The sequence below is a fragment of the Penicillium angulare genome (assembly GCF_028827245.1).
Source record: "Penicillium angulare strain IBT 27051 chromosome Unknown utg000007l_segment0_segment0, whole genome shotgun sequence".
Lineage (NCBI taxonomy): Eukaryota > Fungi > Ascomycota > Eurotiomycetes > Eurotiales > Aspergillaceae > Penicillium > Penicillium angulare.
Genome location: NW_026623166.1, coordinates 1122062 through 1145436, shown reverse-complemented (window position 1 = coordinate 1145436; position 23375 = coordinate 1122062). Strand labels below are relative to the sequence as shown.

Sequence of the window (23375 nt, the reverse complement as noted above, 5' to 3'; positions counted from 1 at the left end):
TTCTCTTTCATGATCCTTGACTATTCTCATCGTGGTGATCCACATGTACAAATTTGTCACACAACTTCGCGCTGCCACTTGCCAACCAAAAACACAACTTATGCAATACCTGACCCACCAGCCAGAGCTGTCAAATTGCGATTTCCCTGAATAACATACTGCTTGTTGGGAGAAAGGTTATCTAGCAGTCTATCCGGCAAATGCAGAGTATCCTTGATGATTTGTTTGGGCGTGAGTTTCAACCATTGTGCAACCGAGATATCAGTGAACCGAGGCGCCTGTAGCATTTCCAAGAATACAACATCTTCGTCGCCAGTATTCTCAATGTAATGCGATGCCGTGGCCTTCACATATGAAATGTCGCCTGCTGCGAAATCAACTGTCGCGCCGGAGGTTGGAGCTTCGTATACACTAACTCTTGCGTTGCCAGCTAGGAAAAACCCCCATTCGTCACTGGTACCGTGCCTATCAAAATTTAGTTTTTAGACATCGTTCCTTTTGCCATTCCTTTCAAGCGGATATTCTCACGTACCAGTGAATTTCTCTCATTGCCCCAGGCTTAATGGTCACAAGGGCCGCACTGAAGTTCTCCGCAATAGGAAAGTTGATCGGGTCAATAATTTTGATGCTGCCGCCAGGCGTCTCATATGCAGGTTGCTTCGATAAATGATATGTATAACTATCATTGCCAGAAGACACGCCTCCAGGCCCTGAAATAGTTTGTTCCTTGATATCCTTAGGCGCTGGCGTCCCGTTCAAAATGTACAGCTGATCCTGAGGAATCTCATCAAAATCTTCCAATGGCGCTTGAAAGTTCTTCGATAAAACTTCTTTCGGGTTACGTAGAAACATCTCGGTTATCAAGCCTGTTCCCCCGTCACTGAAGTCACCTTGGTCGAATACAAGCATGAACTCAGAGCCCAACTCAAGTGCCTGCAATGAGTGAGGCACTCCAGAGGGAAAATACCACACATCACCAGCATCAAGGTCATCTATAAATGTCTGCCCGTCTTCATTCATCGCTTGTACTCGTACGCTTCCGTTCAGAATGATACCCCACTCATTTGCCTGATGCCAATGTAATTCGCGATAGGCCCAAGGTGCCAATTTCATATCTACCCCGGCCATTGCCGTGGCGCCAGGAAGAACATCGGTATTTTCTTGCCGAGACCATCCTGCATGCCCAGGGAGTATACGGTTGTGAGAGAGACCAAGTGGCCACTTTCCCTGTGTTACCTCACCATTATCTGAGCCTGGCGGTGCGAAGGTATTAGGGTTTAAGCGATCGTATGCGTATGTTCGTGGACCAGGGTCTGTGGATCCTAGGTCACCTCGAATAGGCTGGGGGTTCTGGGTGTCTTTGAAGGTGAATGGAGTTCCTATATCGGCGTTGGTGGCTTGACCGGGTGCCAGCTCAAATGAAGACTGTGGAACCTCAGCGCTGCTCCCTGAGCTCAATTCATCTTGGACGACCCCAAGTAAAATCGAGCTTCCTCGAAGAGGTGCCCTTTGTGACGATTCATCGTTTCCGTCAGCTGAGGCCCAGCCATATAGAGCAGAAGTATGTGGAAGGGCGTAGGTAGGCTGGAAGACACCGATGAGGAGTGAGATATCAAGACATAGTCTCAATATTGATTGGCGAATCATGTTTATACTAAGTCAAGGTCTGTGTATAAGTCTGAAATATTCATGAACAGTTGAAACAAGTCAGAAGAAAGTGTGTGGTAGAGTACATAACAACTGAGGGGGTATCAGGATTTTTATACTACTTACATCCACCGCAAGCTTGTGTCGTTGACGAAAACGGCCAATGGCTAGAATGCAAGGATTTGCTTTCTGAATTCCTTTTTCTGACCTGATTGCTTGTTATTCCGATGCATATGCACGGAGCTATCGGTAGCCTCTGAATGTAAGCCAATAGAGATGATTTTATTGTTGATATTCTGCTACCCCCCTGGTGCCTTTAGTGGGTCGATTTCAAATGCGAATCAATGAGAACCCTTGCTTCACCCTCGACGATTTTGTTCCAATCAGCCCGCCCCTCGAAGATAACAGAGCTATCGGAAAATGCGGTTCAAAAGAATGGAGACTTTTAAGATATTTCAACAAGCTATAGAGGAAAAACAAGGACTGTTTCCATATACATTTTGTAGCTTCATTCGCTGATCAGGACAAGAATCAGCTCCCTTTCAAGCCAGTCTTCCCATATCCCCGGATCAGTCTCTCAAGGGATTTTCAAGGCTCGGTGGACCCCGAAAATTCATATTGCAGATCGACACTTGAAAATACTCCATGTTTAATCCCTTCACGAGGAGCCTGCATGTCTCCACATCCCCGCTGGCCTTGTAGGGCTGAGAGTGGATCTGCATAATGGCGCTGCCTAAGAGGGTGATATTGTATGTCCGACGAACGAAATGTTTACTCCTGGAACATGGCTGCAAGGGCTATTGGCTAGATTCAATTCATGAGGTATTATACCCGGCGATATCCGCACCCTTTCTTGGACGACAGAAGAAACCAGGAACTACCGGGAAGGGATCCTTGCTCATATAAGAATGGTCTATTTAGATTTGTATTAAATCAGGTCAATGACTTCTGAAGTTGATAATTGATAGCTTATTGTATAATAGTAAATATACATTGAAGATTTCAAGTTGTGGCTTGCCGCTAGCCCGGAATGGCGCTCATGAGGGACTTATTGGTCAACCAATGGCACGCATTGGGGTAGATTCTCACTAAAAGCCCGAGCTTCGGATAAAAAAGGTGGAGTCGAAGGTAAACGCGGCCATAAATCAAGCTTTGACAAGCTTTGGGCATCCCCGGTGACAAATCTCAATCAGCGCCGAGGACTTGTCTAGAATGCCCGAGCCTACGTGTTCCTCAACTTGATTGGCGTAATCTAGATGGCAAAAACCATTTATAGCTAGTAATGAGCGATTTAACTGCGAGACGTGTCTATTTGGTTCTTTCAAATGAGGGGAAATGGAACATCTGCGGGGTTGGGAAAGTACTTTCGGAGAACTAGTATTTGATGCTCGGTACTCTTGCCTAGTAGTGCCTTTTACTCGCATCTTTGTAGGTCTGCAATCAGACATCATCATGATGATGTATACACATGGGAAATAAGTATTAATATCATGGGTGTTGTGTATCCTGTGGCTTCAAAGAGGAACCAAAGCTGTCGACCAAAAATGTGCAGAATTGGCTTGCTTTGCCCAAAAGCTGACACCTGACACCTGGACAGTGGATATTAATACTCTCACTGATCTTCTTGCCACTCAAACATGTTAAATTTCCGCTATAGTACTCCCTTTTATGCCTCTGATGACAGCATAGCTATCTTGATCTGGTTATACATATGATTCAAGCGCATTATCGGTACGTGCAAGTACCTTAAAGACTGGCGTAGCCCCAGGTGCTTTTGAATTGAGGCCATTTAAAAAGGGTTCGCAGTATCTGCGGCTTTTATTTTTCGGTTATAAATAGGTAATTTGGTCATTGTACTAGCATGTTGTTTGGTTGCTGATTTATATCAGAATGCTAAGAGTCATCATCTAAACTAGAACACGGCAGCATTGGGAAAAGAAACGCGAAGTTTACGATCGGCAGAATATCACTTTTATTGTAGATTGAAGTTATTATTTCCTTGGCAACCAATGGATGTTTGGATCCATGTAGGCGTATTTTCGGGTAGGTCGGCAGGCACTTAAGAGTCATAATATTTGGGGAGAAATACCTCTTACACATACGTATAGATTCAATGTTTTGAATTAGGAAAAAGAAGAGAATATACAGTTTCCGATGGTTCACAAGGTTTCGATGATGATAGTGGCAGTGCAATATTTAGGCTTTTTCTACGAGACTTCCAGTACATTTTGGCTCCTATTGCCTGCAGAATGTATGTTGTTCGTTTGCCCAGCGATGACAATCGCACCAAACAACTCATCGGACGGGGAAGTGACCTTTTTCTTCGGAACTCTGCCTTAGCACTGCCTCAGATTTAAACCGTGGCCCGAGTGGATCACCTGGCCCCGGAAAGTTTGGGGCCGAACTGCCTGCACCTGTGTGGACTCTTTTACGTCAGACAAGCCAACTCCATCCTAGCGTCCAGCCGAGTCAACGAATCACAAATCACTGCTGAAAGATGATTTCTTGACTTTGTCTTCTCTAAACGAGAACGAGCTCTTTCTTCTCCCGCGCGATTTGACATCTGCAGCGCCCCGAGCTACCTTTGGCCATAGCTTTATCCCCGAAGAGCTCTTTGAGTCAGCCTCGCCCCCTTTTCGAGAGTCCCACAATAGCCTTGGGTAGTCTTGGCTGATGAGGGCCAAGTCCCACTAGAAAAACATCTGGAAAAGTGTGGATCCTCACGTGTGGAATGTGCCGATTGCCATGATTATTGTCTTTGGAGGATTGCCCTGCATACCAGCTATCGTAGCAACATGCACCTTAGAAGAATCCAAGAATGAGTAAAAAGGGATTGGTACGGTCGCATTGGTCACAGTCCAGCCCTGGACAACCGGTGCAATCGTGCATACCTCGGTGTGTCCGAGCGATTTGGCCAGCCCAATGTTGAATCGTGGAATAGTCGCGGTTTTGCAAACTTGAGGTTTTGGGACTTGAATCTTGGATCCTATTCCAAAACAGTAAAAGCAGGTCTTTCAGTTAGTCCATTGAATCGTTCACGAGTGACCTCTTCCGGGTAGACGGCAGCCAGAGTCGACCAATACGTGTCGTAGTAGTGGGGACCTTGGCTTCTTGGACCTAAGGGCGGATTTGGATCTCTGCGCCCCGGAGGCTCAGCGAAGAGGGCTTAGAGAGTTAGGGGGTCTTGGGACGAGAAATGGTGCCCGGGTTGTTGTTGATTCAATTGGTAAGATTCTTCATGGGGCGCCCCACTGCGGAGAAGCTATGTGCCCATCCCTCAATTGTTGCACTTGGCCCGTCAAGTTGCATGGCTGGCTAAGGCCATTTCTCTGTGTACTGGGAACTTTTAAAAACCTTATGATTTCCCCCTCTTCACTTTATTTCGCATTCTCGTACAGACTTCACACCCTTCAAATTCATCCTTTTTTCTGAACAATATTTCATAAACACCGAATATGTCCTCCGTCAACGGTTCCAGCCTTGGTAAAGCTCCTGCTGAGGAGCAGCGGGCTTCCACTTCCCGCCCGGATCGCGGTCTGGTCAAAGTTCAGCCTGCTCGTCTGTCCGATCTGCAGCCTAGATACGCCTCAACTATTCAACATGATGTAGAAAACCCCGATGCGCATGGATGGTACTCTCAAATGAGTAGGTTCTCCCCACCAGATAGCGACATCTTCGCGATACTAATTAGTATACTTCATCGCAGTCCATAACTTGGGCGCATGTATCGGATTCTGTGGTGCTATTCCCTGCTGCATCTGCTGCCCCAATCCCTTCAAGCCAGTCGACCAGGGTCAGGTTGGTTTAGTTTCGCGATTCGGACGGTATGTACATCAAGTTCCAAAAGTCGCTAAACGTTTACTAATTATTTTTCCTCGTAGCTTCGAGCGCTCTGTCGATCCCGGTCTGGTCAAGGTCAACCCGCTCAGCGAGCACCTTACCACCGTTGACGTCAAGATCCAAATTGTCGAAGTTCCCCGCCAAGTCTGCATGACAAAGGACAATGTCACTCTCAATCTTACCTCCGTTATCTACTACCAAGTCATTTCGCCACACAAGGCCGCTTTCGGTATCTCCAACGTCAAGCAGGCCCTCATCGAGCGCACCCAGACTACCCTGCGTCATGTGATTGGTGCGCGCGTCTTGCAGGACGTGATTGAGCGCCGCGAGGAAATCGCGCAGTCTACATCAGAGATTATCGAGGAAGTCGCAGCCGGATGGGGTGTCCAAGTTGAATCTATGCTCATCAAGGATATCATTTTCAGCAACGACCTGCAGGATTCACTTTCCATGGCTGCTCAGTCCAAGCGAATTGGTGAGAGCAAGGTTATCGCCGCTCGCGCCGAGGTCGAGTCCGCCAAATTGATGCGCCAGGCTGCTGATATCTTGTCTTCTGCTCCGGCCATGCAAATCCGTTACCTCGAGGCTATGCAAGCCATGGCTAAGAGCGCCAACAGCAAGGTCATCTTCTTGCCTGCCATGAATCAGACTGTTGCCCAGCAAATCGCTACGGCTGATAATGCGGGAGAAGGTCCCAGTGCATATGGGGGGAGCAGCAGCCAAGTTGACGATGGATTTCAACAGGCAATGAACGCCCGTGTGGTTGAAGACATCTAAACGTTTTCTTGATTTGATGGAGCACCCTCTTCGCCTTTTCCAGCCTTACTTCCCTTTTTGGCTTTCTTTCTTCGATGAAGATATGACTTTTATCTGAATTTTGCATGTAAATCCTTATCCCTCTGGGATTATACCCTTTTCCCCGTCCCCCGGAGGTCACTCGACTTGTGCATGGTTGGTGACACCCGCGGCATTTCGATATAATTTGTTATGGCTGGTCGCGACTGGATATTTGAAGATACCCACCCTCTTTTGCTCTCTGCGATACTCGCACGCGATGCTTTATGGCTTTTCTATTTTTTATACATTTCTAGCTTAATGGAAATCGTTCTTCTTTTGACTACCTACCCAAATCAGACAGGATCCTTTAGCATATATGCATCAGTAGACAGCTTTTGACGTTTTTTTTTTTCAAGGAACTCTATATCAAGAACTATAGGATACATACACGGTTGAGCACATTGATCACCACATGTATCTGAATCAATGTTATATCCTAGTAAACTTAGTAAACACTACTATACATCAATGGAGAAGAAGGAGAGTTGGGCCAAATAAATCTACCGTAGTCAAAACATCCATGCAGTAAATCCCTGAGGGTTCCTATAATCCCAGTCCACGAATAGTTTGAACTCCTAAGCGCCTCAACCTCAAAGTTCAAAGTAAGATGGCCATCCCAATAGCAACAACACCCGCAACTTTCGCGACTTTATTAGACTTCTGCCTCTTACTTTTTCGTGGCGTACCATTGGCTTGATCCACTTCAATCTTGGTAGAAAATGTACTTACACTGTCAGATTGTGATCCATTCTTAGTATCCACCTCTTGAGCATGGCTAGCGGCCCCTTGCTCTGCAAACTTATCAGCCAGTGGTTGAGAAAACTCAGTTGCGGTGCCCGAAACCACAGTAACTTTGGCCAAGTCACCCGTCGAGTATCCCAGATCATGAAGCTTTTCAAGCTCAGCTTGGGATGTCACCGAGTTGATCCCATCCCCGACGATACATTCGTGGGTGCTCATAGTGTCCCATAACAGATCCGTGCCTCCCCAGGCAGTATTCACCTTACGAATAAAATCGGTGATCGTAGAGATGTGGGGGTGATCTAATATGAATTGTTGCATGACTTCCGGTGATGAGAGATCCGTCGCACCGAGATCAAGACTAAGCGCTTGTGATATGGCTTCTGCCACGGTTCCTCCACCGGCCACTCCCTGCGAAGCAGTTGTAACCATCAGCTTGACCACGACGCCCAGAAATATAAGCTTGAATCTATGTGCTTTCAAAAGTGGACGGAGGTTAGGGTTTGAGGCTATACGGCTTTCGATGACTGGAACTAGACGATCTCTGTCAATTTGTTTGATAATTACTTGGAAAGTATTCAACAAGGCGGCGATGTAGGAAGGTGTTAGGTGTGGGGGGATTGCTAGTGTTGAATTGAAAATCACGCCGGTCGTAGCGGAGGACAACGAGATGATGTTCGCTCTCTGGAGAAAGAGTAGCTCTTGATCGGTTTTCCCTTCGATAACAGGTCCATCCTGTTGTCTGGTGAGTTGAGGACGACCCAGTGTGGCCGTGGCCAATAATGGGATAGTCAAAATTTGAAGCAATATAATTGAATCTACTTAGTATAAGGGCGATCAATTACTAGATGAAAACCATAGGGTTGACGGAGAACTAATTTTGTTTTTGAGTATTTATAGGTACTTAAATGTTTGGTACGTACTTGTACTAGCAATTCGAGTACCTAGTAATTACTAGTAAGACCCCCAAGATACCTATATAGCTCTAGATTTAGCGAAGCTACCTAGGCAAGTCTAGCATTGTAACCTAGGAAGCGCTAGTTTCAGAGGGGCAAATATATCCACATCCAACATTTTAGACAGATATCTAATATAAAATAACTTGGATCCACGCGGATAGTCCCTGCCAAGAAGAGGGGGCCAATATCGCTAAGAATTGAGCTGAAGATCGGCACTACTTGCTAAGACCAGTCTGCTTTAGCGCAGGGTCACCCCTCGGCCATTTATTCCCTGGTTCCGCTTCCTTCACCTTAAGATATACTGTACTTTTGTTTGGCCCCCAAACAATTCGCCCGACCAGGTTTTCAAGATGTCGGAAGATAAACTCGACGAGGGTGTCGAGTACGGTGCTTTCCCATTTGATTACTATATTGCAGTAAGTGTATTCCTCGTATGACAAACTATCTTAGCTCATGCGAAATAGGACCATTGGCCTGAGGGCTTAGAGGAAAGCCCTCAGAAATGGGAAGAATTAGTGTGGAAATATCTAGCGTTATCGCTTATAGATCGATATGTCGGATATCTCCCCCCGCTGGGTATCTCGATTGTATACTAATATTTGATTAGGACTACCAATCTAGAGCAGACTTGAAGGTGACTGATTTGGTAAATGGTCTGCTGTCTGGCTTGACAAATGATCAAATAAAAGTTTTGAGCATCCATCAGTCAAATTATGAGCGAAATATTTGTGCAAATCTGGATACTGGCATACAGAAAATCTGGCTTCGGACCTGCTACGATAAAGACCTAAACGAGAAATATGAAAAGATGAGAGCTGATGGGGAGGATGAAATTACCCTCTTTCGATGTCTCGACGACAGCAATTGCTACGCTTTTGATGACGGATCGTTGGATCACTGGCGACAAGTTCTCGTCCGAGTACCGGGAATAACGGACTTCCGGGGCGTCGGGTACGATGGAGATGTCCTCACTTACCATTCGGGTAAAAACGACGAGGAGATGCGGGCTCAATGTGAAGAGATAGAAGACGAGGAATCTAGAGGCCTAGCCTTGACAGAGCTAGAGTTTCAAGTTGTGGTGTACCTGCTCGACCGTGAGGCTATCGAAACGGGTTTGATCAAGATGCTTTGGTTGGACGAGCACGGAAACAGTGCTTGGGAGAACCGCGTGGAGCCCTCTAGTCTAAATTCGCTTTCTGGGGCCTTTATGAATGGCATTCGTTTAGACGAAATTACGGGTGGAAATTCCGGCCGAGGGTCTTTGATAAGTAGATAGCCAGTCATAATGTCAGCGATGTTGGCGATGTGGGCAGTGAGTAAATGGGGGGATTCGATGTAAGGGCTTGGTGTTTTAGCCCAAGGTCCGCGGAGTGGGGAATTTAAGGGTTCAATATCAAATCTCTGCGGCGATATAGGGAATTTCTATGTAAGTATCTTCACTATTTTAGAACTTCAGTGTCTGACCAGCAAGTTTAATAGAGAGAAGGGGATCAAAGGTTTTTTCCAGTTATACCAGAATGCTTTTTACATAGCATTAGCGCTATCTCTCCATTGGCTCTTGAGTTGAGTGGGCATTGTGCTGCTGCAATATGTTGATCCACTCCCAGTCATCTGGGGTTTTCGAGTGAAAATGAACAAAGTACCTATTACATCGGAGAGTTAAAGTACACCGAGGAGGAGATTCAGATGATTACAGACATGCTTTATCAGAAATATGGCCTCGAAGCAGCAGGGTCTCCAAAGATACCGACAGTGCTAATTCAACAGCCGTTTTCAACGTTTTGCAAGCTTCGATCGAGGAAGAGAAGATCCCCAAGCCTATATGTCAGCTTGAAAATGAGGCCTCTGTCACCACCACTACTAAGGGTGAGCACTCCATTGAACTTGCCAATATTCACATGCATCTTCAGGCAGCCCAACAAGTCACTGCAGATCCCCAGAAAGCTGAGTTCTTAGAGTACTACAATAGTTATTTCACGAAGAGCTAGAAGACCTTTTAACGATTCTCAACGAGTGTGGATGAAGGACAAAGTTGAGACATTCTTTGGATTCAACTATACCTATCGAGACCCCTCTGGAGAGCGAGCTGAGTATCTTATATTTCGCGAAAAAAACGTACAATATTCATTCCAGTCGCATACTAATTTGGGTGAATCTCCAATCTCATATCATTTAGTTGAATATAAGCATTGATCCCATTGACAATACTTAATGTTCTTTGTATACTTCCGCGGCATTGTAATTGCTTTTATCCCAATTTGGACTAGCTAAACCGGGGCGCTCGGGACACTTTGATTGGCGGAGACATACAGGCACAGGAGACCGAAGCTGTGCAACTGGCCTCCCCACCAAAGAGAACTCCAGACATATCCGACTTGCCTATCAAGCTTGTCACAGATTTAATAAATTGATACCCCGGAAAGATTCAAGCCAAAAAGAAGCGCCTTTCATGTCATCCCAAAGTTATGCCTCGACAGCTCGAGCTGCCAAAGTCCCCCAACCAGAAACGACTCCCAACTTCGCCGATCCAAGCTTCGACCCAGCTGATTTCCTGAATGAATCCCTTTCACCCCTGACCGTGGCCTCATTACAACCCAATGCCTCCCGAGTACCTGGCTCCGTGCCATTGACCGAATTATCTGCGCAAGTGCAGTCCCTCCTTTCGCAGATCAGTGCCCAAAATGTTCGCCTGTCCAGTACACTTTCCCAGTTGAGCGATGAAATTCTTCGCAGTGGCGGGCGTCTTGCATACGAGGTGGAGGTATTGCGAGGAGAGACGATCGGGTTATCCGAAACCTTGACGGAAGTTCTACGCGACGATATCACAAAGTTCGTTCCGGAGTCCTCGAAAGATTCGACTTCGGCTACTCGGAAAGTTGGCGTGGAGGAAGAAACGGCGGACGACTCTACATCTATAAAGGAGGAGGAAGCAGAAGATGTAAAATCAGAGCAAGGGAAGGGTGCAGCCGTCGCAGATCCGGAGTACATTACCAACCTACGCACTCTCAACCAAGTCCGCTCGCGATTGGAGGATGTGGTTCAGACTTTCGGCGATGCGATGGAGTGGCCGCTACCCCCGTCTGAGATCTCATTCTCTTCGTCTTTCATATCTGTCTCCGGACCCGACATCAATGTTGATGGTGGTGACCAGGAAGAAAAGGGCCAAGAGATTACGAAGAAATTACGCACTGAAATACTGGAGCTGCTGGACAGCGACGGTGGTGGACGTGATGGGCTGGACGCAGCTGCTCGTCGCGTGGAGACGCTACGGACATTGGCAATTGTATGGAAGGGTTCTGCGGAGGAGAAGGCACGACAGCGCTTCGTCGATAATTTGGGCCGTTTGGTGGATGAGCGAAGACGCAATTTGGATCATCAACAGGCGATGGCTGAACAGAGCCAACGCGGACCCAAGACACGATCCGACCCCAGGCGAGACGCTGATAGTGGAGCAGGCACGGGTGGGCTATTCCGTAACCTACAGAGACTAAAGGAAGAGATCTATTTAGAATAGTCTATAATCGATATAAGCATTGTAACAGACCAAGTTTAAGCTCCAGAAATCCGTGATAACTTTTTCCATGTGCTCTGTATACCTGGTTACATGACTCTGATCAATTAGAAACACGGTGTTACTATCTTGGTAACCTCGTGCAACTAAAAAGGGTTTTAACCGCGCCGATCATACTCTGGGCCGTTTCCATCTCCACCTACGTCGATTGCGTACCTCCCTCGTGGCTTGACCCTGATTTATTGAACCCCATTTCCAAAAGGCAACGCCATTTTACAGCTTCGCGACATGTGCCATTTACCCTCCTACCCTATCTGAGGTCGATTCGGCTCTTTAAATTTCGCATAACATGGCTTCGCCGAGCCCGCCACTGCCGCGGTTCGAGGAAACCAAGCCAGCTCACTGGCAATTTGCCCGCCGACCTCGCACACCAAGAGCTAAAGCCTTCGTATACTCTGCGATCGCCTTCTTCTGTTTATTCTACCTACTCTCGTCTTCACAAAGGGTGCGTCACAATCGTTTATCTCGATCGAAGATCCTTGTCCAAAGCTACAGTCGACGGAGTCAATGGAATCGATAGACATGCCTCAAGACTCGATTCGCACATTCCAGTCTTAAGCAATACCCAAAATTGGTATAAACTGTACTAACCAGGTGTTTTATTACAGCATTCCCAACCTGACTTCTGGTCAGAGTTCCCTTCTCGTCATCCTTTTCCTGAAAGCCCCGAAAATGCGCAGGTCGCACTCCCGCAACGACTCGATATCTCCATCAACGATACCCTCCCTCACGATCTGAACAAACCCAACCCGAGCCTCCATGTCTTGGTGCCAGTACAGCATGGATCTCGTGGCGCCTGTCGAACGATCACATCGGCAATGATCCTGGGCTATCCACCACCAACTCTAGTCGGATACGGACACGAAAAGCCCGGCGCGACCGAGCTGGAACGCATGGTGGACCGGATCACACGTATGCGCAACTACCTCAAGGAGAGTAAGATGGTCAAAAACAACGACATCGTCCTAGTCATCGATGCTGATGATATCTTCTTTCAACTTCCTCCCCATGTTCTCGTTACGCGGTTCCAAGAAATCCTACGGAAGAACAATCAAAAATTACTCAAGAAATACGGGACCGTCAAGGTGCAAAAGTCCACCCCTGATTCACCACCGGATATTGTACAGAAATATTCGCAGCGCGTCTTATTCGGTGCTAGCAAAATATGCTATAGTGCTTTGGAGGGGGATGCGGGGTGTGTTTCCGTACCGCATTCATCTTTACCACCCGATGTGTACGGTTGGAAGACGGATGATTACCCGGATGGAGAATTGGTGGATGCACACCTCAACCGACCTCGATACCTGAATCCCGGCGCGGTGATTGGACAAGCGGCGGATCTACGAATCATCTATGATGAAGCTTTGCGGATTCTGCAGCAGCGTAATAAGAAGCACGGCGACTACCAGGCTTTAACGCAGATTTACGGGCGACAGGAAGTCATTCGAGAACTGGAGCGACGTCGTACCGTGAACAATGCCAAGGAGTGGTTCTACAAGCTCCTAGGTATCGATGAGCCCACCAATATAACGAGTATCAGTGTTCGTCTTGAGACTGGTCACCGGTATGAGTACGGCATCGGATTAGACTACGAATCGCAGCTCTTTTTCAACCAAATCTATTCCCGCGGTGATGTCGAGTTCATCAAGTATAACGATATCAACAAGACGTCACAACTCCAGGGCCAACATCATGTTCCCCGAGAACATCGTCTTTTGCTCCCTGATGATATTGCAGCGCTCCCGAATCCGTATAACCAAAGTCGCTTCGCCAAAGATCAAACTACACATCCGCTATGGAACGCTACACTTGACAAGTTGCCCAACCCAGAGGGTCATTCGTGGCATAATGCGCCGTTAATGACAAATGCCCACTCCGCCAGTGTGCCTGTTCTCGCACATCTGAACGGTGACCATAAACTCCGCAATGAGTGGTGGGAGAAAATGTGGTTCTTTCCCTATGCCCGCGCTCTTCTTCGTCGATACATGCGATCCTCTCACGGGTTTGATGCCGCACAGTCTTCTCTTCTTGGAGGCCAAAACTGGTGGAATACACGTGGTGGAAGAGGCGGAGTCTGGACAGATGACGAAAATTGGGTCACATTTTCAGAAGTTTGTGAGGGACAAGAACGGGATCTCTTTGATGATGATCTAGGTCTCTGGGCTAAGGAAAACGGGGATCCTGATGAACCGGTCTATAATCAATTCGGTAACCTCCTTTACGGTAAAGAACCCGAGGTACCTGATGAGTGGTAGTAAGCTCCGTGTATCTGGATACTCTTGGGCCTCAATTTTTTTTCATACGTCGGCATTCATTTGCTTCGCTCATGCCTAACTTTGTCTATTTTTATTTTCCTGCACATGTTGTATGTGCCAGGGGAGATGCAATCGTATTGTATGATGAAGGATGTTCTCACAACCTTCTGTTCCCTGGCGCACTGATGCTTCAGGAGTACTTTTCGCTTTGCTTGATACCATTTTATGATTTTTGCCACTCTCCTGCTAATGGCTGTTGTGTGCCTGGCATTGTGTGCCTCATTTGTTTCGGCGTTGTCGGGTTTCTCGAAAGTCTACGAGTGTTTCATAGATAAGATGAATGTCAACTCTATACTGAGCTGATCAATATTACCACGTACATATTTAAGATATCATGTTTCTAGTGTAAAACCCAAGATCACAATTGAGTGGCAATTGAATCGTCGTTCGAACGTGCATTAAGGTTGAATTCGGCCCCTCCAATTGGTCCCATAAGACCGGGGCTGATGCTCTTAAGACCCACCGAGTAATGATTGTCTAAGCCTTAATCCTTGTCAGATCTTGAGGCATATTATTTGTGAAGGGTGCCTCGTGGTTGGGGTTATTTATTGGTTTACACAGCCATCACCGGCCCATGCCATAACGCCGACCCGACACCACAATACACAAATAATGCATAAGAGCGAGACTACTAGTAATGAAATAGAGAGCTTTAGTACAGCCAAACATATCGTCTTACTTCCAATATGTAATTCAAAAGGATGAATTCTTGATCAATATTCAAAATCCAGGGAACGTATACATTATACAGTAGAGCGACACGAAATGAAAAAGACAATGTATTCTACACAAGTAGCTGGGGAGCTAATGTATGTACTTTAGAGGGGGCCTAGATCTAAGACACTTCAGACCAGTGGCTTTCAATATATAGTTCTTCGATCTATAGAAATCTATAATAAGAATGTTTCTTTGACGTTATCCCTCATCCAGCTAGACCGACGCTTGAACCTTGGAAATGGCCACACGCGTCCAGGCTGTGCTTTTCCGTGCTTAGTCATATTTCAACGCCCTTTGAGACATAGATGGGACTTGACCTTATACTCTGCGACCTCGCTGGAGCTGGTCGTTCCATGTGGTATTTAACCCCAGAATGACTGGCTTCTCCAAAATCTTACCATCAGTGCAGAAATTCAAAGCTGCAATCCAAAAGAGCCGAAAGGCGGGTGCAAAGGATAAGGATCGACTTGAACGCGACATCCCAGGATCCTCGTCAACGCTTGGGTAAGCTTTGTGTTGCACGATGAAATGATCTTACGTAGTCACTGACACTGATTTCTTCTCTCTGCTTGGTAGCCTAGACAGCTCACGGCCTTTACCGCCATGGGGTGTTCCCGTCGAAATCCAAATCCTAATCTTCGCCAACTGCGGGACCGCCGATTTCCTTCCCTTGAAGCTTACTTGCAGGACATTCAACCAGGTCTTAAGTTCTCATGAACATGAGATCGTTCGGCAATATCTTCGCCAACGCCGGCATGGTACCCTTCCTTCTCCGATAGATATCGATCGCACCTACACACGAAGCCCCGAAGATGACGTGGTCCTCTTGTCCGATTTGTTTCCACCGTCCAAAAGTGCGCGGGGTGGTCACTTATATACGTTCAGATACCTGCATGGCTTACGGCAAAGACAAAGACTCTGCTCGAGGCTGGCTTATTACCTCGCAGACAGTGTGATGAATCGATATGTGCAGGAGGAGCAAAACCAGATCGATCCAAAGAAGAGCAACCGAGCGTTATTACTCAAGCGAGCGAAGGATAGCATGTGGTTTTATATTGCGCCCTTGATGTAAGCTTATATCAAGAATTGTCGAAATACGTTATACTTACTTCGTGATTAAGGTACTACACGTTATATTACCTAGAAGCATACTCATCAGCCCGACGTGAGCACACCAACATGCTTCTCCGTGAATATGAGGCTGGTAAGCTCGCAGTTCCAGTTCCGCTCGATATGCGCCGAAAGATGTACAGAGACCTTCAGACTCGAATCCTTCGCGAACCTCCCTTCACAAATACCGCCGCTCTCCTTGCCACGCACCACTGCATGCATCTGTTAGTTTCCAATATCCGACACACCATTCCTGAAGGAGAGCCCGATGATTCATGGATCAGCTCCCTCCTAGCTTTATCTCCATTCGTACGAATTGTCGAATATTTCTCTGCGGAGATTGGAGATGGTGGTAACCAGCGCATGCAACGCAAAGACTTCATGTACAACTTTTATCATGATATGAATTCTCATGAGAAAGATCATATGATTTCTGTGATCTGGGGTAGAGCAGCTGATCAGAATGTGCAGAATATGCATAGTTCGGTACGAGATCTTTGGTTTGACGCCGCCAGGGCAGAACTTAAAATCCGAAACGCAAATCCTCATAGGGTAGAGGATGTCTTTCATTGGAATGGAGTTCCTATTCAGTTTGGGTGTCCTGATTGCCACCGTACACGAGGTTGGTGGGCTTAATTGTATTTGGACTGAGCGTTGTGGCGTTTTTGGGCAATATACATCATATTTCATGTCTAGTTTTTAGCGTATTTGAGCTCTTTGAACGGGATAGGATTCTTGAAGCAAACCGATCTCGAATCAACCAGGTTAATGAAATTACCATGTGAACTTGAGCATTTTACAACTAAAAGCTCTTATAATTGGGTTAAATATATAGCCAGTCTAATATAACCCATAAGAGTAAATATCTGTGGTAATTCATCTTGATGGTCTTCTCATCGACTGTTTCTACAGTTAAGCTATATCGCACTAGACCGAAAAAGGAAAGTCAGATATTGAGTGTTTGTCGCGTTTGTACGTGGCGCGTCGACATCAATAACCATAAAACAGAACATTAGACTTTACCAATTGTTAACAACTTAAGATCAAACGATTTTTGTTATGGCTTCAGCATCACCTTGGCAGCTATTTAACACGTCCTGGACTCTACATCGCCTTTCGCCACTACACCACAAGAAAGATTGCAACACACTTCTCGACAATCAATCTGCCCTGAATACTTACGCAGCAAGATTGCGTGACCAATTAACTGGCGATGTCCTAGCCGGCCTCCAGGCTACAAACAGCACACTAGATGATGATGCATTATCAAAAACAGGTGCTCTCAAAGAATGTACCTGGCAATCCATCACATCCCCACGCGCCGCAGCGTCAGGTAGACGCGCAACTTCTACCTCTTTCCCGGGAATCCTGGTGACATTGACGTACGAGAATATCATTTACAAAGCCGCTCTCCTTGCAGAGGCGGTTTCCAATTCTAGACGTGGCTCTGCACGCAGCGGATCAACTTTTCTGCCTTTATTATTGACGAAGTGCCCCAATGCCTTGCGTCAGACATTTATATCTTTCTTATCCTCTAATTTCGATGCATACTGTGCTCCTCTCCGTCTTCCGTCACCTTTTCTCTGTACAGGACTAGAGGCCTTTATCGATGAATTACGCAGTCGAGCGGGCTCTTCGTCCGACGAGACGGTCGAAGATGTAGTCAAGGAACTACAACTTACACTTTCGTTTTCGGCGGCTATCGCTCCTGCACTGCGATCGCTGAACGTCGGTATCTCCCGATCATCACTAGCTGGGTTCTTGCATAATGACGAGAACAATTCAAAACGCACTCTGAACCAAAAGTTGCGATGTCCTTTGATTCCAAATCTTACTTCTTATCTGGAGACGCATTTGGCGATGCAGCTTGATCTATATGGATCTTCTCCTGATCAGATTGCAAAACAACATGTTCGATTGTCTAAGGTTACATGCGCAGCTTTTGTTTTGGGGAGCGATGGACGTATGAAGCTCGTTGTGGATTCTACTCGGTCTGAGGGACAGGGAGAGGATGAGCGTGTAGCGAAGGATCAGGCTGCGCTTCATGCTAGTGAGACTTTGCTTCGGGCTGTTATTAAGAAGGCTGTTATTCATGATCAACCGGCTACATGAGTTGCGCTTGGGTAGCGGCGAATTGAGAATACCGATTTTCTGTGGGGGTCTTATGGACAATGAAAATTCTTGTATCATTACAAAGGACAAAATATCCGGCTGCTTCAATCCTAATGATTGTACATGATTGAATGGATTTTCTGTTGCGGTCTGTCATACCAATCGCATGTGTTGAACAAGAAGCTGCAGGCGCTTGCGTATTCGTTCTACGAAATGAGAAAAAGCAGCTCTGGGTTTTTATTTACACAGGAGAAGACTTTCATCACCAGATGACCGAGGCCAGAAGTGACGAGTCATCATGGATGGTCTCATTTAGCCGACGAGCTACTAGACGATAACTCATGGCTCTCAGCAGAGACAACACCTGGTACCAATATTTGGTGTCAGCCCAGGACTACGTCCTGGATTTTAATGGGGGGATTGATATTTTAGATCTCGCTTTTATGAACCCAAATGAAAATATTGAATTGAAATGCTTCGCTCAGTAACAGCAAATTTTTAAACCGAAATATGTGCGTCCGTATTTACAGAGCAGGGCCACATAGCCATATGATCAATTGCAGAGATTGAGTAGATCGGCAGATCTCGCAACAAAGATCCTGCATATTAACTTTCCAATTAGTTTCCGTCCCAGCGTTCTTCTGATTCTGCTAGACGGAGAGCCTCGTCGACGCTAGGCACAAAGTGCAACATGCCACCGCACTCTTCAACAATGCCACTTCGTTCAAACATGCGAAACACGTTCTCGTTTGCGACTCGGCAGAAGAAAACTCTTGTTTCCTCCTCTGTATATGCCCTGACGATCTCATGCATGACCTGCGTACCTGAGCCATCAATGCTGGTGACGCCATGAACGTCGAAGATGATGTTCTTGTTATACTCAGCGGGGCGCATACGAGGAAGAGACGGGTGGGCTCGACTAGTTCCATAGAGCTCCAGTCGACGAAGACGGTTCTTTAGATCGCCGGTATTGGCGAAGGTCAGGGGCTCTGGGATCTTAACGATCAAGGCACCCTCGACGATCTCGACGTTTTCAGGGCGAAGTTCGGCGTTCTCAAAGCGAGAGGTACCGGGGACTTTGCCGAGAATTTGAATACGAGGTTGAGTGGCATGACGGATAAGGATAATGACAGAAACGCCAATGCCAATAGCCATACCCAGCTCAAGGGAGTAGAAGATGGTTGAAACAAAAATGAGGAACATCAGCATGAGCTCTGTCCATCCGCGGAGGTGGAAAAAGAAAATCAGATCATGGGGACATTCTTCAACCAGTGAAAATGCCACAACTGAAATCATAGAGCCAAGGACAGCTTTCTAATATATGGAAAGGGGAAACGTTAGATATAGCCCAGATACAATTGAGGGGGTAAAACCGACCGGGAGATAGTAAAGGTAAGGCAGAAGCACCAAGATACCGATCAGAGTGATAATACTGATGAATATGCTGCTCATCGGAGATCGAGCACCAGTTTGAGCATTGAGCTTACTGCGTCCATACCCGCCAAATGCGGGAAGTGTCTGAAAGCAACCACCCACGAGGTTTGCCACACCCAGCGCTACCATTTCGCGATTGGCACTAATGTTCATACCCTTAATGCCATCTGTCTTGACCTCAGCCAGGCCCTTCGCTGCTATTGAAGATTCAAAAAATCCAAGCAGTGTTATAATGAAGGCCTTGCTCATGGCGGTCCGGATATGTTCCATGTATTTCATCTGAAATGGCCATTGGAAGGCGAATAGGCCGTTGACACTGATCTCAGTGTGTCCCATTAGTTCGAGGCCTTTGTCTTCCCAATTGAGATTTGCGGCCAGAATTGCGGACAGTATGACGACCAAGCAACGGTCGGGAAAGTAAACAACTTGAGGATAGCGGGGAATCAAGTACTTTTTCAGCGTTCTAAGAACGTTAGTGATGACAGACCGAAAATTGGCACACTGCATGCACTTACCTGAATGACATAATGGTCGAGAAGCTGACAAGTGAAACCATAGCTGTCAAAAAATGAATGTATCCAGTATTACGCAAGATGAATGACAGTTTTTCAACTGTGGTGCCATGGCTAGCACCTGTCTCGGCCGCCCTCTCTGAGAGACCCAGCTCCGAGACTAGTTGATCCACAAAAATCACGAAGCCAATAGCTGTAATGAAGCCTCTCAGAAAAGGCCGACTGAGCATATTATCCAAGAATCCCAATCGAGTTAATCCGGCAAGGAGGATCATGGCGCCGGTCATCGCGGTTGCAATTCCTACTACCATAGCACTCTTCACGGTGATATCTTCCGGGGAATCGGTGGGTAAGATACTAGCCTTTACAATTGCACCCGTGAGCAGAGACCCCGCTGCCTCCGGACCAAGAACCAAGAGCGGGCAGCTTCCCAGGATTGCATAGATGAAAGGATGTATCACAAAGGCGTAAAGACCGTTGACTGGGGGCGCATGGGCAAGATTGGAAGCCAAGGATAGGGCCATTGGAATGTAGACAGACGAGATAGTCAATGCCGCAATGAGATCTCCACGCACGAAAGACCATTGGTACTGTAAAATCCAATTGAAGAAAGGAATATAATATGATATGTAGCTGTGAGGAGTTAGTTCATCAGTGGTGTTCCTTTGACTTATTACGGCGTCTTGATGACAGTATACGTGAAAATCCGCTTACAGTTTCTTAGAGTCATTCATAGATAGAGCCGAGAAAGACGATTTCATTTGCGAAGTGTATTCCGAATCTTGGCGAGAATCCGAATTGCCATCTCCAGGGAAGGCACCTGACGCTGCGCCGGCCTCATTCGTCCCATTTCCTGCGATGCGGCTATGTGATGATCCCAAGTATGCGTGCCGCTCGGCGGTTTCGACATGCGGAGAGAATGTACCATGGCTGCACCGTCTCTCACCGCAAGCAGGGTTCGAACGGTCGTACGACTCGAGGAGACGGGTTCTCACATCCGGTTCGCTTGTAATCCCCAATCCTTGTGCATTCTGTGCCCCTCCCTCATCAGGCTCGGTACCTGGAAGGGGTCTTGGGCGGAAGATATCTGCCAAGCGGTCCCGTAGATTGCGGGCATCGTCGGCTTCCTGGCCGATCAACGGGCTTGACTCGGACATAGGGCGTGTTTAGAAAGGACTCGAGCCTGCGTTGTTTTTAAAGGAGTGGTATGATGATATCCTCCATCTGTAGAATCGGATGGAAGAATAATAAGAGAGTTCACTATTGGGCGGGAGATGAAGAAAGAAAAAGAAAAAAGCAATTGTAATATGTCGTGGCTGGCTAGCAAGGGCGGTGTCCGCTAGGGTCTGATAAGCGGGGACCTAGAGATATTCACGGCTCCTCTTCATGCAGATCCATCTAGTAGGAGCTGGCGGGTACTAAGAAACGTAATGAGATATAGGAGGGAGGCCCGACCGGCATGACCAAGTATGGGAACTTATGACCAATGATGATACGTCTGTGCCATATTCAGACTAGATCATTATGGAACTGATGGAGTTAAGATGTAGAAGTAAAAAAGATCGTCAAGCTTCAATGCAGTGTATAGTTATCCTTTTGACATTAGTGTACATAAGAACTAAGAACCTTGAATATGCCGCGGAGCCACTGAAGGCGGCGTGTCACGTGTACTGAGCAAACGGTGTAGTGTCTCTCATATGGAAGCCGCAGAGTCACGTGACCGTGTGGGTTTTGAGCCCGCCACAATGGTGATTTGAAGCGATTGTGCTCCCGCCCAACGATCCAGTCCTTCCCCTTCGAACCCCCCGATCCTCTCGATTTGCTCGGAACCTTGTCTTCAGGCTCGAGCTCACGAATACCCCTAGGACTGCAGTCTCATCAGTCCTCTTTTTACCCGAAAATTTGTGTTTGAAAATCACAGCGCAACCCCGCCAAAATGTCGTTAACAAATTGCCGTTTTTACGAGGAGAAGTTTCCTGAGGTGGACAGCTATGTCATGGTCAATGTCAAGCAGGTAGGTTTTGAGGGCATATCTATCTATGCGCTTAACCATACTTATGTTTGCTAACTGAACTGGGTAGATTGCCGAGATGGGCGCATACGTGAAGCTGCTCGAATATGACAACATTGACGGCATGATCCTGCTCTCCGAACTTTCCCGCAGACGTATTCGCAGTATCCAAAAGCTTATTCGTATTGGACGTAATGAGGTCGTTATTGTGCTTCGTGTCGACAAGGAGAAGGGTAAACAAGCATATCTCGGGCCTCTTCCCAAGATTCAATGACTGACTCATATGGCACTACAGGTTACATCGATTTGTCAAAGCGTCGTGTCTCCCCCGAGGATGTTGTTAAGTGCGAGGAGCGATACAACAAGAGCAAGGCTGTGCACTCCATCATGCGCCATGTCGCCGAGGCCACCCAGACCCCCCTTGAAGAACTATACCAGAAGATCGCCTGGCCGCTCGACAAGAAATACGGTCACGCCCATGATGCATTCAAGATCTCCATCTCGTATGTATAATTGAATTCAGCAAGACTTTTCACTACTAACGGCTGTTGATAGCAACCCCGAGGTTTGGAACGAGATCGAGTTCCCTAACGAGGTCGTGAAGAAGGAGCTGCAGCAATACATTAGCAAGAAGCTCACCCCCGCCCCCACTAAAGTCCGTGCCGATATCGAGGTTACCTGTTTCAGCTACGAGGGTATCGATGCCGTCAAGACCGCCCTGCGCACCGCCGAGATCGAGAACACCCCTGAGAACCAGATCAAGGTCAAGCTTGTGGCCCCCCCTCTGTATGTCCTGACCAGTCAATGTTTGGACAAGAACCTGGGTATTCAACAGCTGGAGGCCGGTATTAAGAGGATCGAGGCTCAGATCAAGGCGGCTGGTGGTAACTGCACCGTCAAGATGGCTCCCAAGGCTGTTACTGAGCACGATGACGCTATTCTCCAGGAACTCATGGAGAAGCGTGAGCGTGAGAACCAGGAGGTTAGCGGAGACGAGAGCGGCTCTGAGAGCGATGAGGGTGTTCCTGAGTAAACAACACGTCCGAAATTCGGAATCATGGCCCGGTGTACATCGGCAATGTCGACATGTGCCGAAGGCAAATGAGGAGGGGGAATTTGGGCAAAACTGGATAGAGAAAATCATGCACATTTTACGCGATCAACGGAAAAAAGAAATGGCTTGATGGCTCCATGTGCTACTGGGCACGATTGCAGTCAGAAATTGCCTTTCCCAACAAGGACAGTCGCCTGCGCCTCGGGTCCGGGAGGTGTTCTATCCACAAGCAGGCGCAATGTGCCGTTTGGCAAGGTTCTCGTACTCCATCATTTTATAAAATGGTTGGTATGCACGAGATGCAAGTTCTGATGTATATATGGTGTTATGTAACCGAGACGTTCAATGCCAATGATGCTTTTAGAGCTACTTATCTTACAGTAGTGTATATTATGAACTTCGTATAGCCTTTAAACTTCATAATTCCAAGGTTCAAGGTCGTCTTCCTTGAATCGAAAAAAACACTAGTTCATCAATTAGACTTCTAACCTCTCAATGGTCCGTCTTCAAGGGTT

General features: G+C 47.0%; 10 protein-coding genes across 10 annotated transcripts; 7 read left to right on the top strand and 3 right to left on the bottom strand.

The window, feature by feature from the left end:
* Positions 1 to 98: 98 nt before the first annotated feature.
* On the bottom strand, positions 99 to 1647 carry N7478_009691 (uncharacterized protein; the record flags this gene model as incomplete). Its single annotated transcript, XM_056925905.1, has 2 exons — positions 99 to 465; positions 533 to 1647. The coding sequence occupies 2 exons, from the start codon at positions 1645 to 1647 to the stop codon at positions 99 to 101; spliced, it is 1482 nt and encodes a 493-aa protein (XP_056775275.1).
* A 3455-nt stretch (positions 1648 to 5102) lies between these two features.
* Positions 5103 to 6264, top strand: N7478_009690 (slipin family protein; the record flags this gene model as incomplete). The annotated part of the gene is made up of 3 exons (XM_056925904.1): positions 5103 to 5292; positions 5354 to 5471; positions 5529 to 6264. 3 exons carry the CDS (start codon positions 5103 to 5105, stop codon positions 6262 to 6264), a joined length of 1044 nt encoding a protein of 347 aa, XP_056775274.1.
* A 657-nt stretch (positions 6265 to 6921) lies between these two features.
* On the bottom strand, positions 6922 to 7497 carry N7478_009689 (uncharacterized protein; the record flags this gene model as incomplete). Its single annotated transcript, XM_056925903.1, has 1 exon — positions 6922 to 7497. The coding sequence occupies one exon, from the start codon at positions 7495 to 7497 to the stop codon at positions 6922 to 6924; it is 576 nt and encodes a 191-aa protein (XP_056775273.1).
* An 877-nt stretch (positions 7498 to 8374) lies between these two features.
* On the top strand, positions 8375 to 10012 carry N7478_009688 (uncharacterized protein; the record flags this gene model as incomplete). Its single annotated transcript, XM_056925902.1, has 4 exons — positions 8375 to 8440; positions 8489 to 8539; positions 8632 to 9292; positions 9792 to 10012. The coding sequence occupies 4 exons, from the start codon at positions 8375 to 8377 to the stop codon at positions 10010 to 10012; spliced, it is 999 nt and encodes a 332-aa protein (XP_056775272.1).
* A 461-nt stretch (positions 10013 to 10473) lies between these two features.
* Positions 10474 to 11538, top strand: N7478_009687 (uncharacterized protein; the record flags this gene model as incomplete). Its single annotated transcript, XM_056925901.1, has 1 exon — positions 10474 to 11538. One exon carries the CDS (start codon positions 10474 to 10476, stop codon positions 11536 to 11538), a length of 1065 nt encoding a protein of 354 aa, XP_056775271.1.
* Positions 11539 to 11884: 346 nt separating this feature from the next.
* Positions 11885 to 13850, top strand: N7478_009686 (glycosyltransferase domain-containing protein; the record flags this gene model as incomplete). Its single annotated transcript, XM_056925900.1, has 2 exons — positions 11885 to 12040; positions 12204 to 13850. The coding sequence occupies 2 exons, from the start codon at positions 11885 to 11887 to the stop codon at positions 13848 to 13850; spliced, it is 1803 nt and encodes a 600-aa protein (XP_056775270.1).
* A 1150-nt stretch (positions 13851 to 15000) lies between these two features.
* Positions 15001 to 16373, top strand: N7478_009685 (uncharacterized protein; the record flags this gene model as incomplete). Its single annotated transcript, XM_056925899.1, has 3 exons — positions 15001 to 15131; positions 15204 to 15695; positions 15749 to 16373. The coding sequence occupies 3 exons, from the start codon at positions 15001 to 15003 to the stop codon at positions 16371 to 16373; spliced, it is 1248 nt and encodes a 415-aa protein (XP_056775269.1).
* Positions 16374 to 16796: 423 nt separating this feature from the next.
* On the top strand, positions 16797 to 17849 carry N7478_009684 (uncharacterized protein; the record flags this gene model as incomplete). Its single annotated transcript, XM_056925898.1, has 1 exon — positions 16797 to 17849. One exon carries the CDS (start codon positions 16797 to 16799, stop codon positions 17847 to 17849), a length of 1053 nt encoding a protein of 350 aa, XP_056775268.1.
* A 618-nt stretch (positions 17850 to 18467) lies between these two features.
* Positions 18468 to 20952, bottom strand: N7478_009683 (SulP family inorganic anion transporter; the record flags this gene model as incomplete). Its single annotated transcript, XM_056925897.1, has 4 exons — positions 18468 to 19163; positions 19227 to 19746; positions 19799 to 20428; positions 20510 to 20952. 4 exons carry the CDS (start codon positions 20950 to 20952, stop codon positions 18468 to 18470), a joined length of 2289 nt encoding a protein of 762 aa, XP_056775267.1.
* Positions 20953 to 21731: 779 nt separating this feature from the next.
* Positions 21732 to 22839, top strand: N7478_009682 (translation initiation factor eIF2 subunit alpha; the record flags this gene model as incomplete). Its single annotated transcript, XM_056925896.1, has 4 exons — positions 21732 to 21809; positions 21877 to 22039; positions 22102 to 22309; positions 22362 to 22839. The coding sequence occupies 4 exons, from the start codon at positions 21732 to 21734 to the stop codon at positions 22837 to 22839; spliced, it is 927 nt and encodes a 308-aa protein (XP_056775266.1).
* Positions 22840 to 23375: the final 536 nt, after the last annotated feature.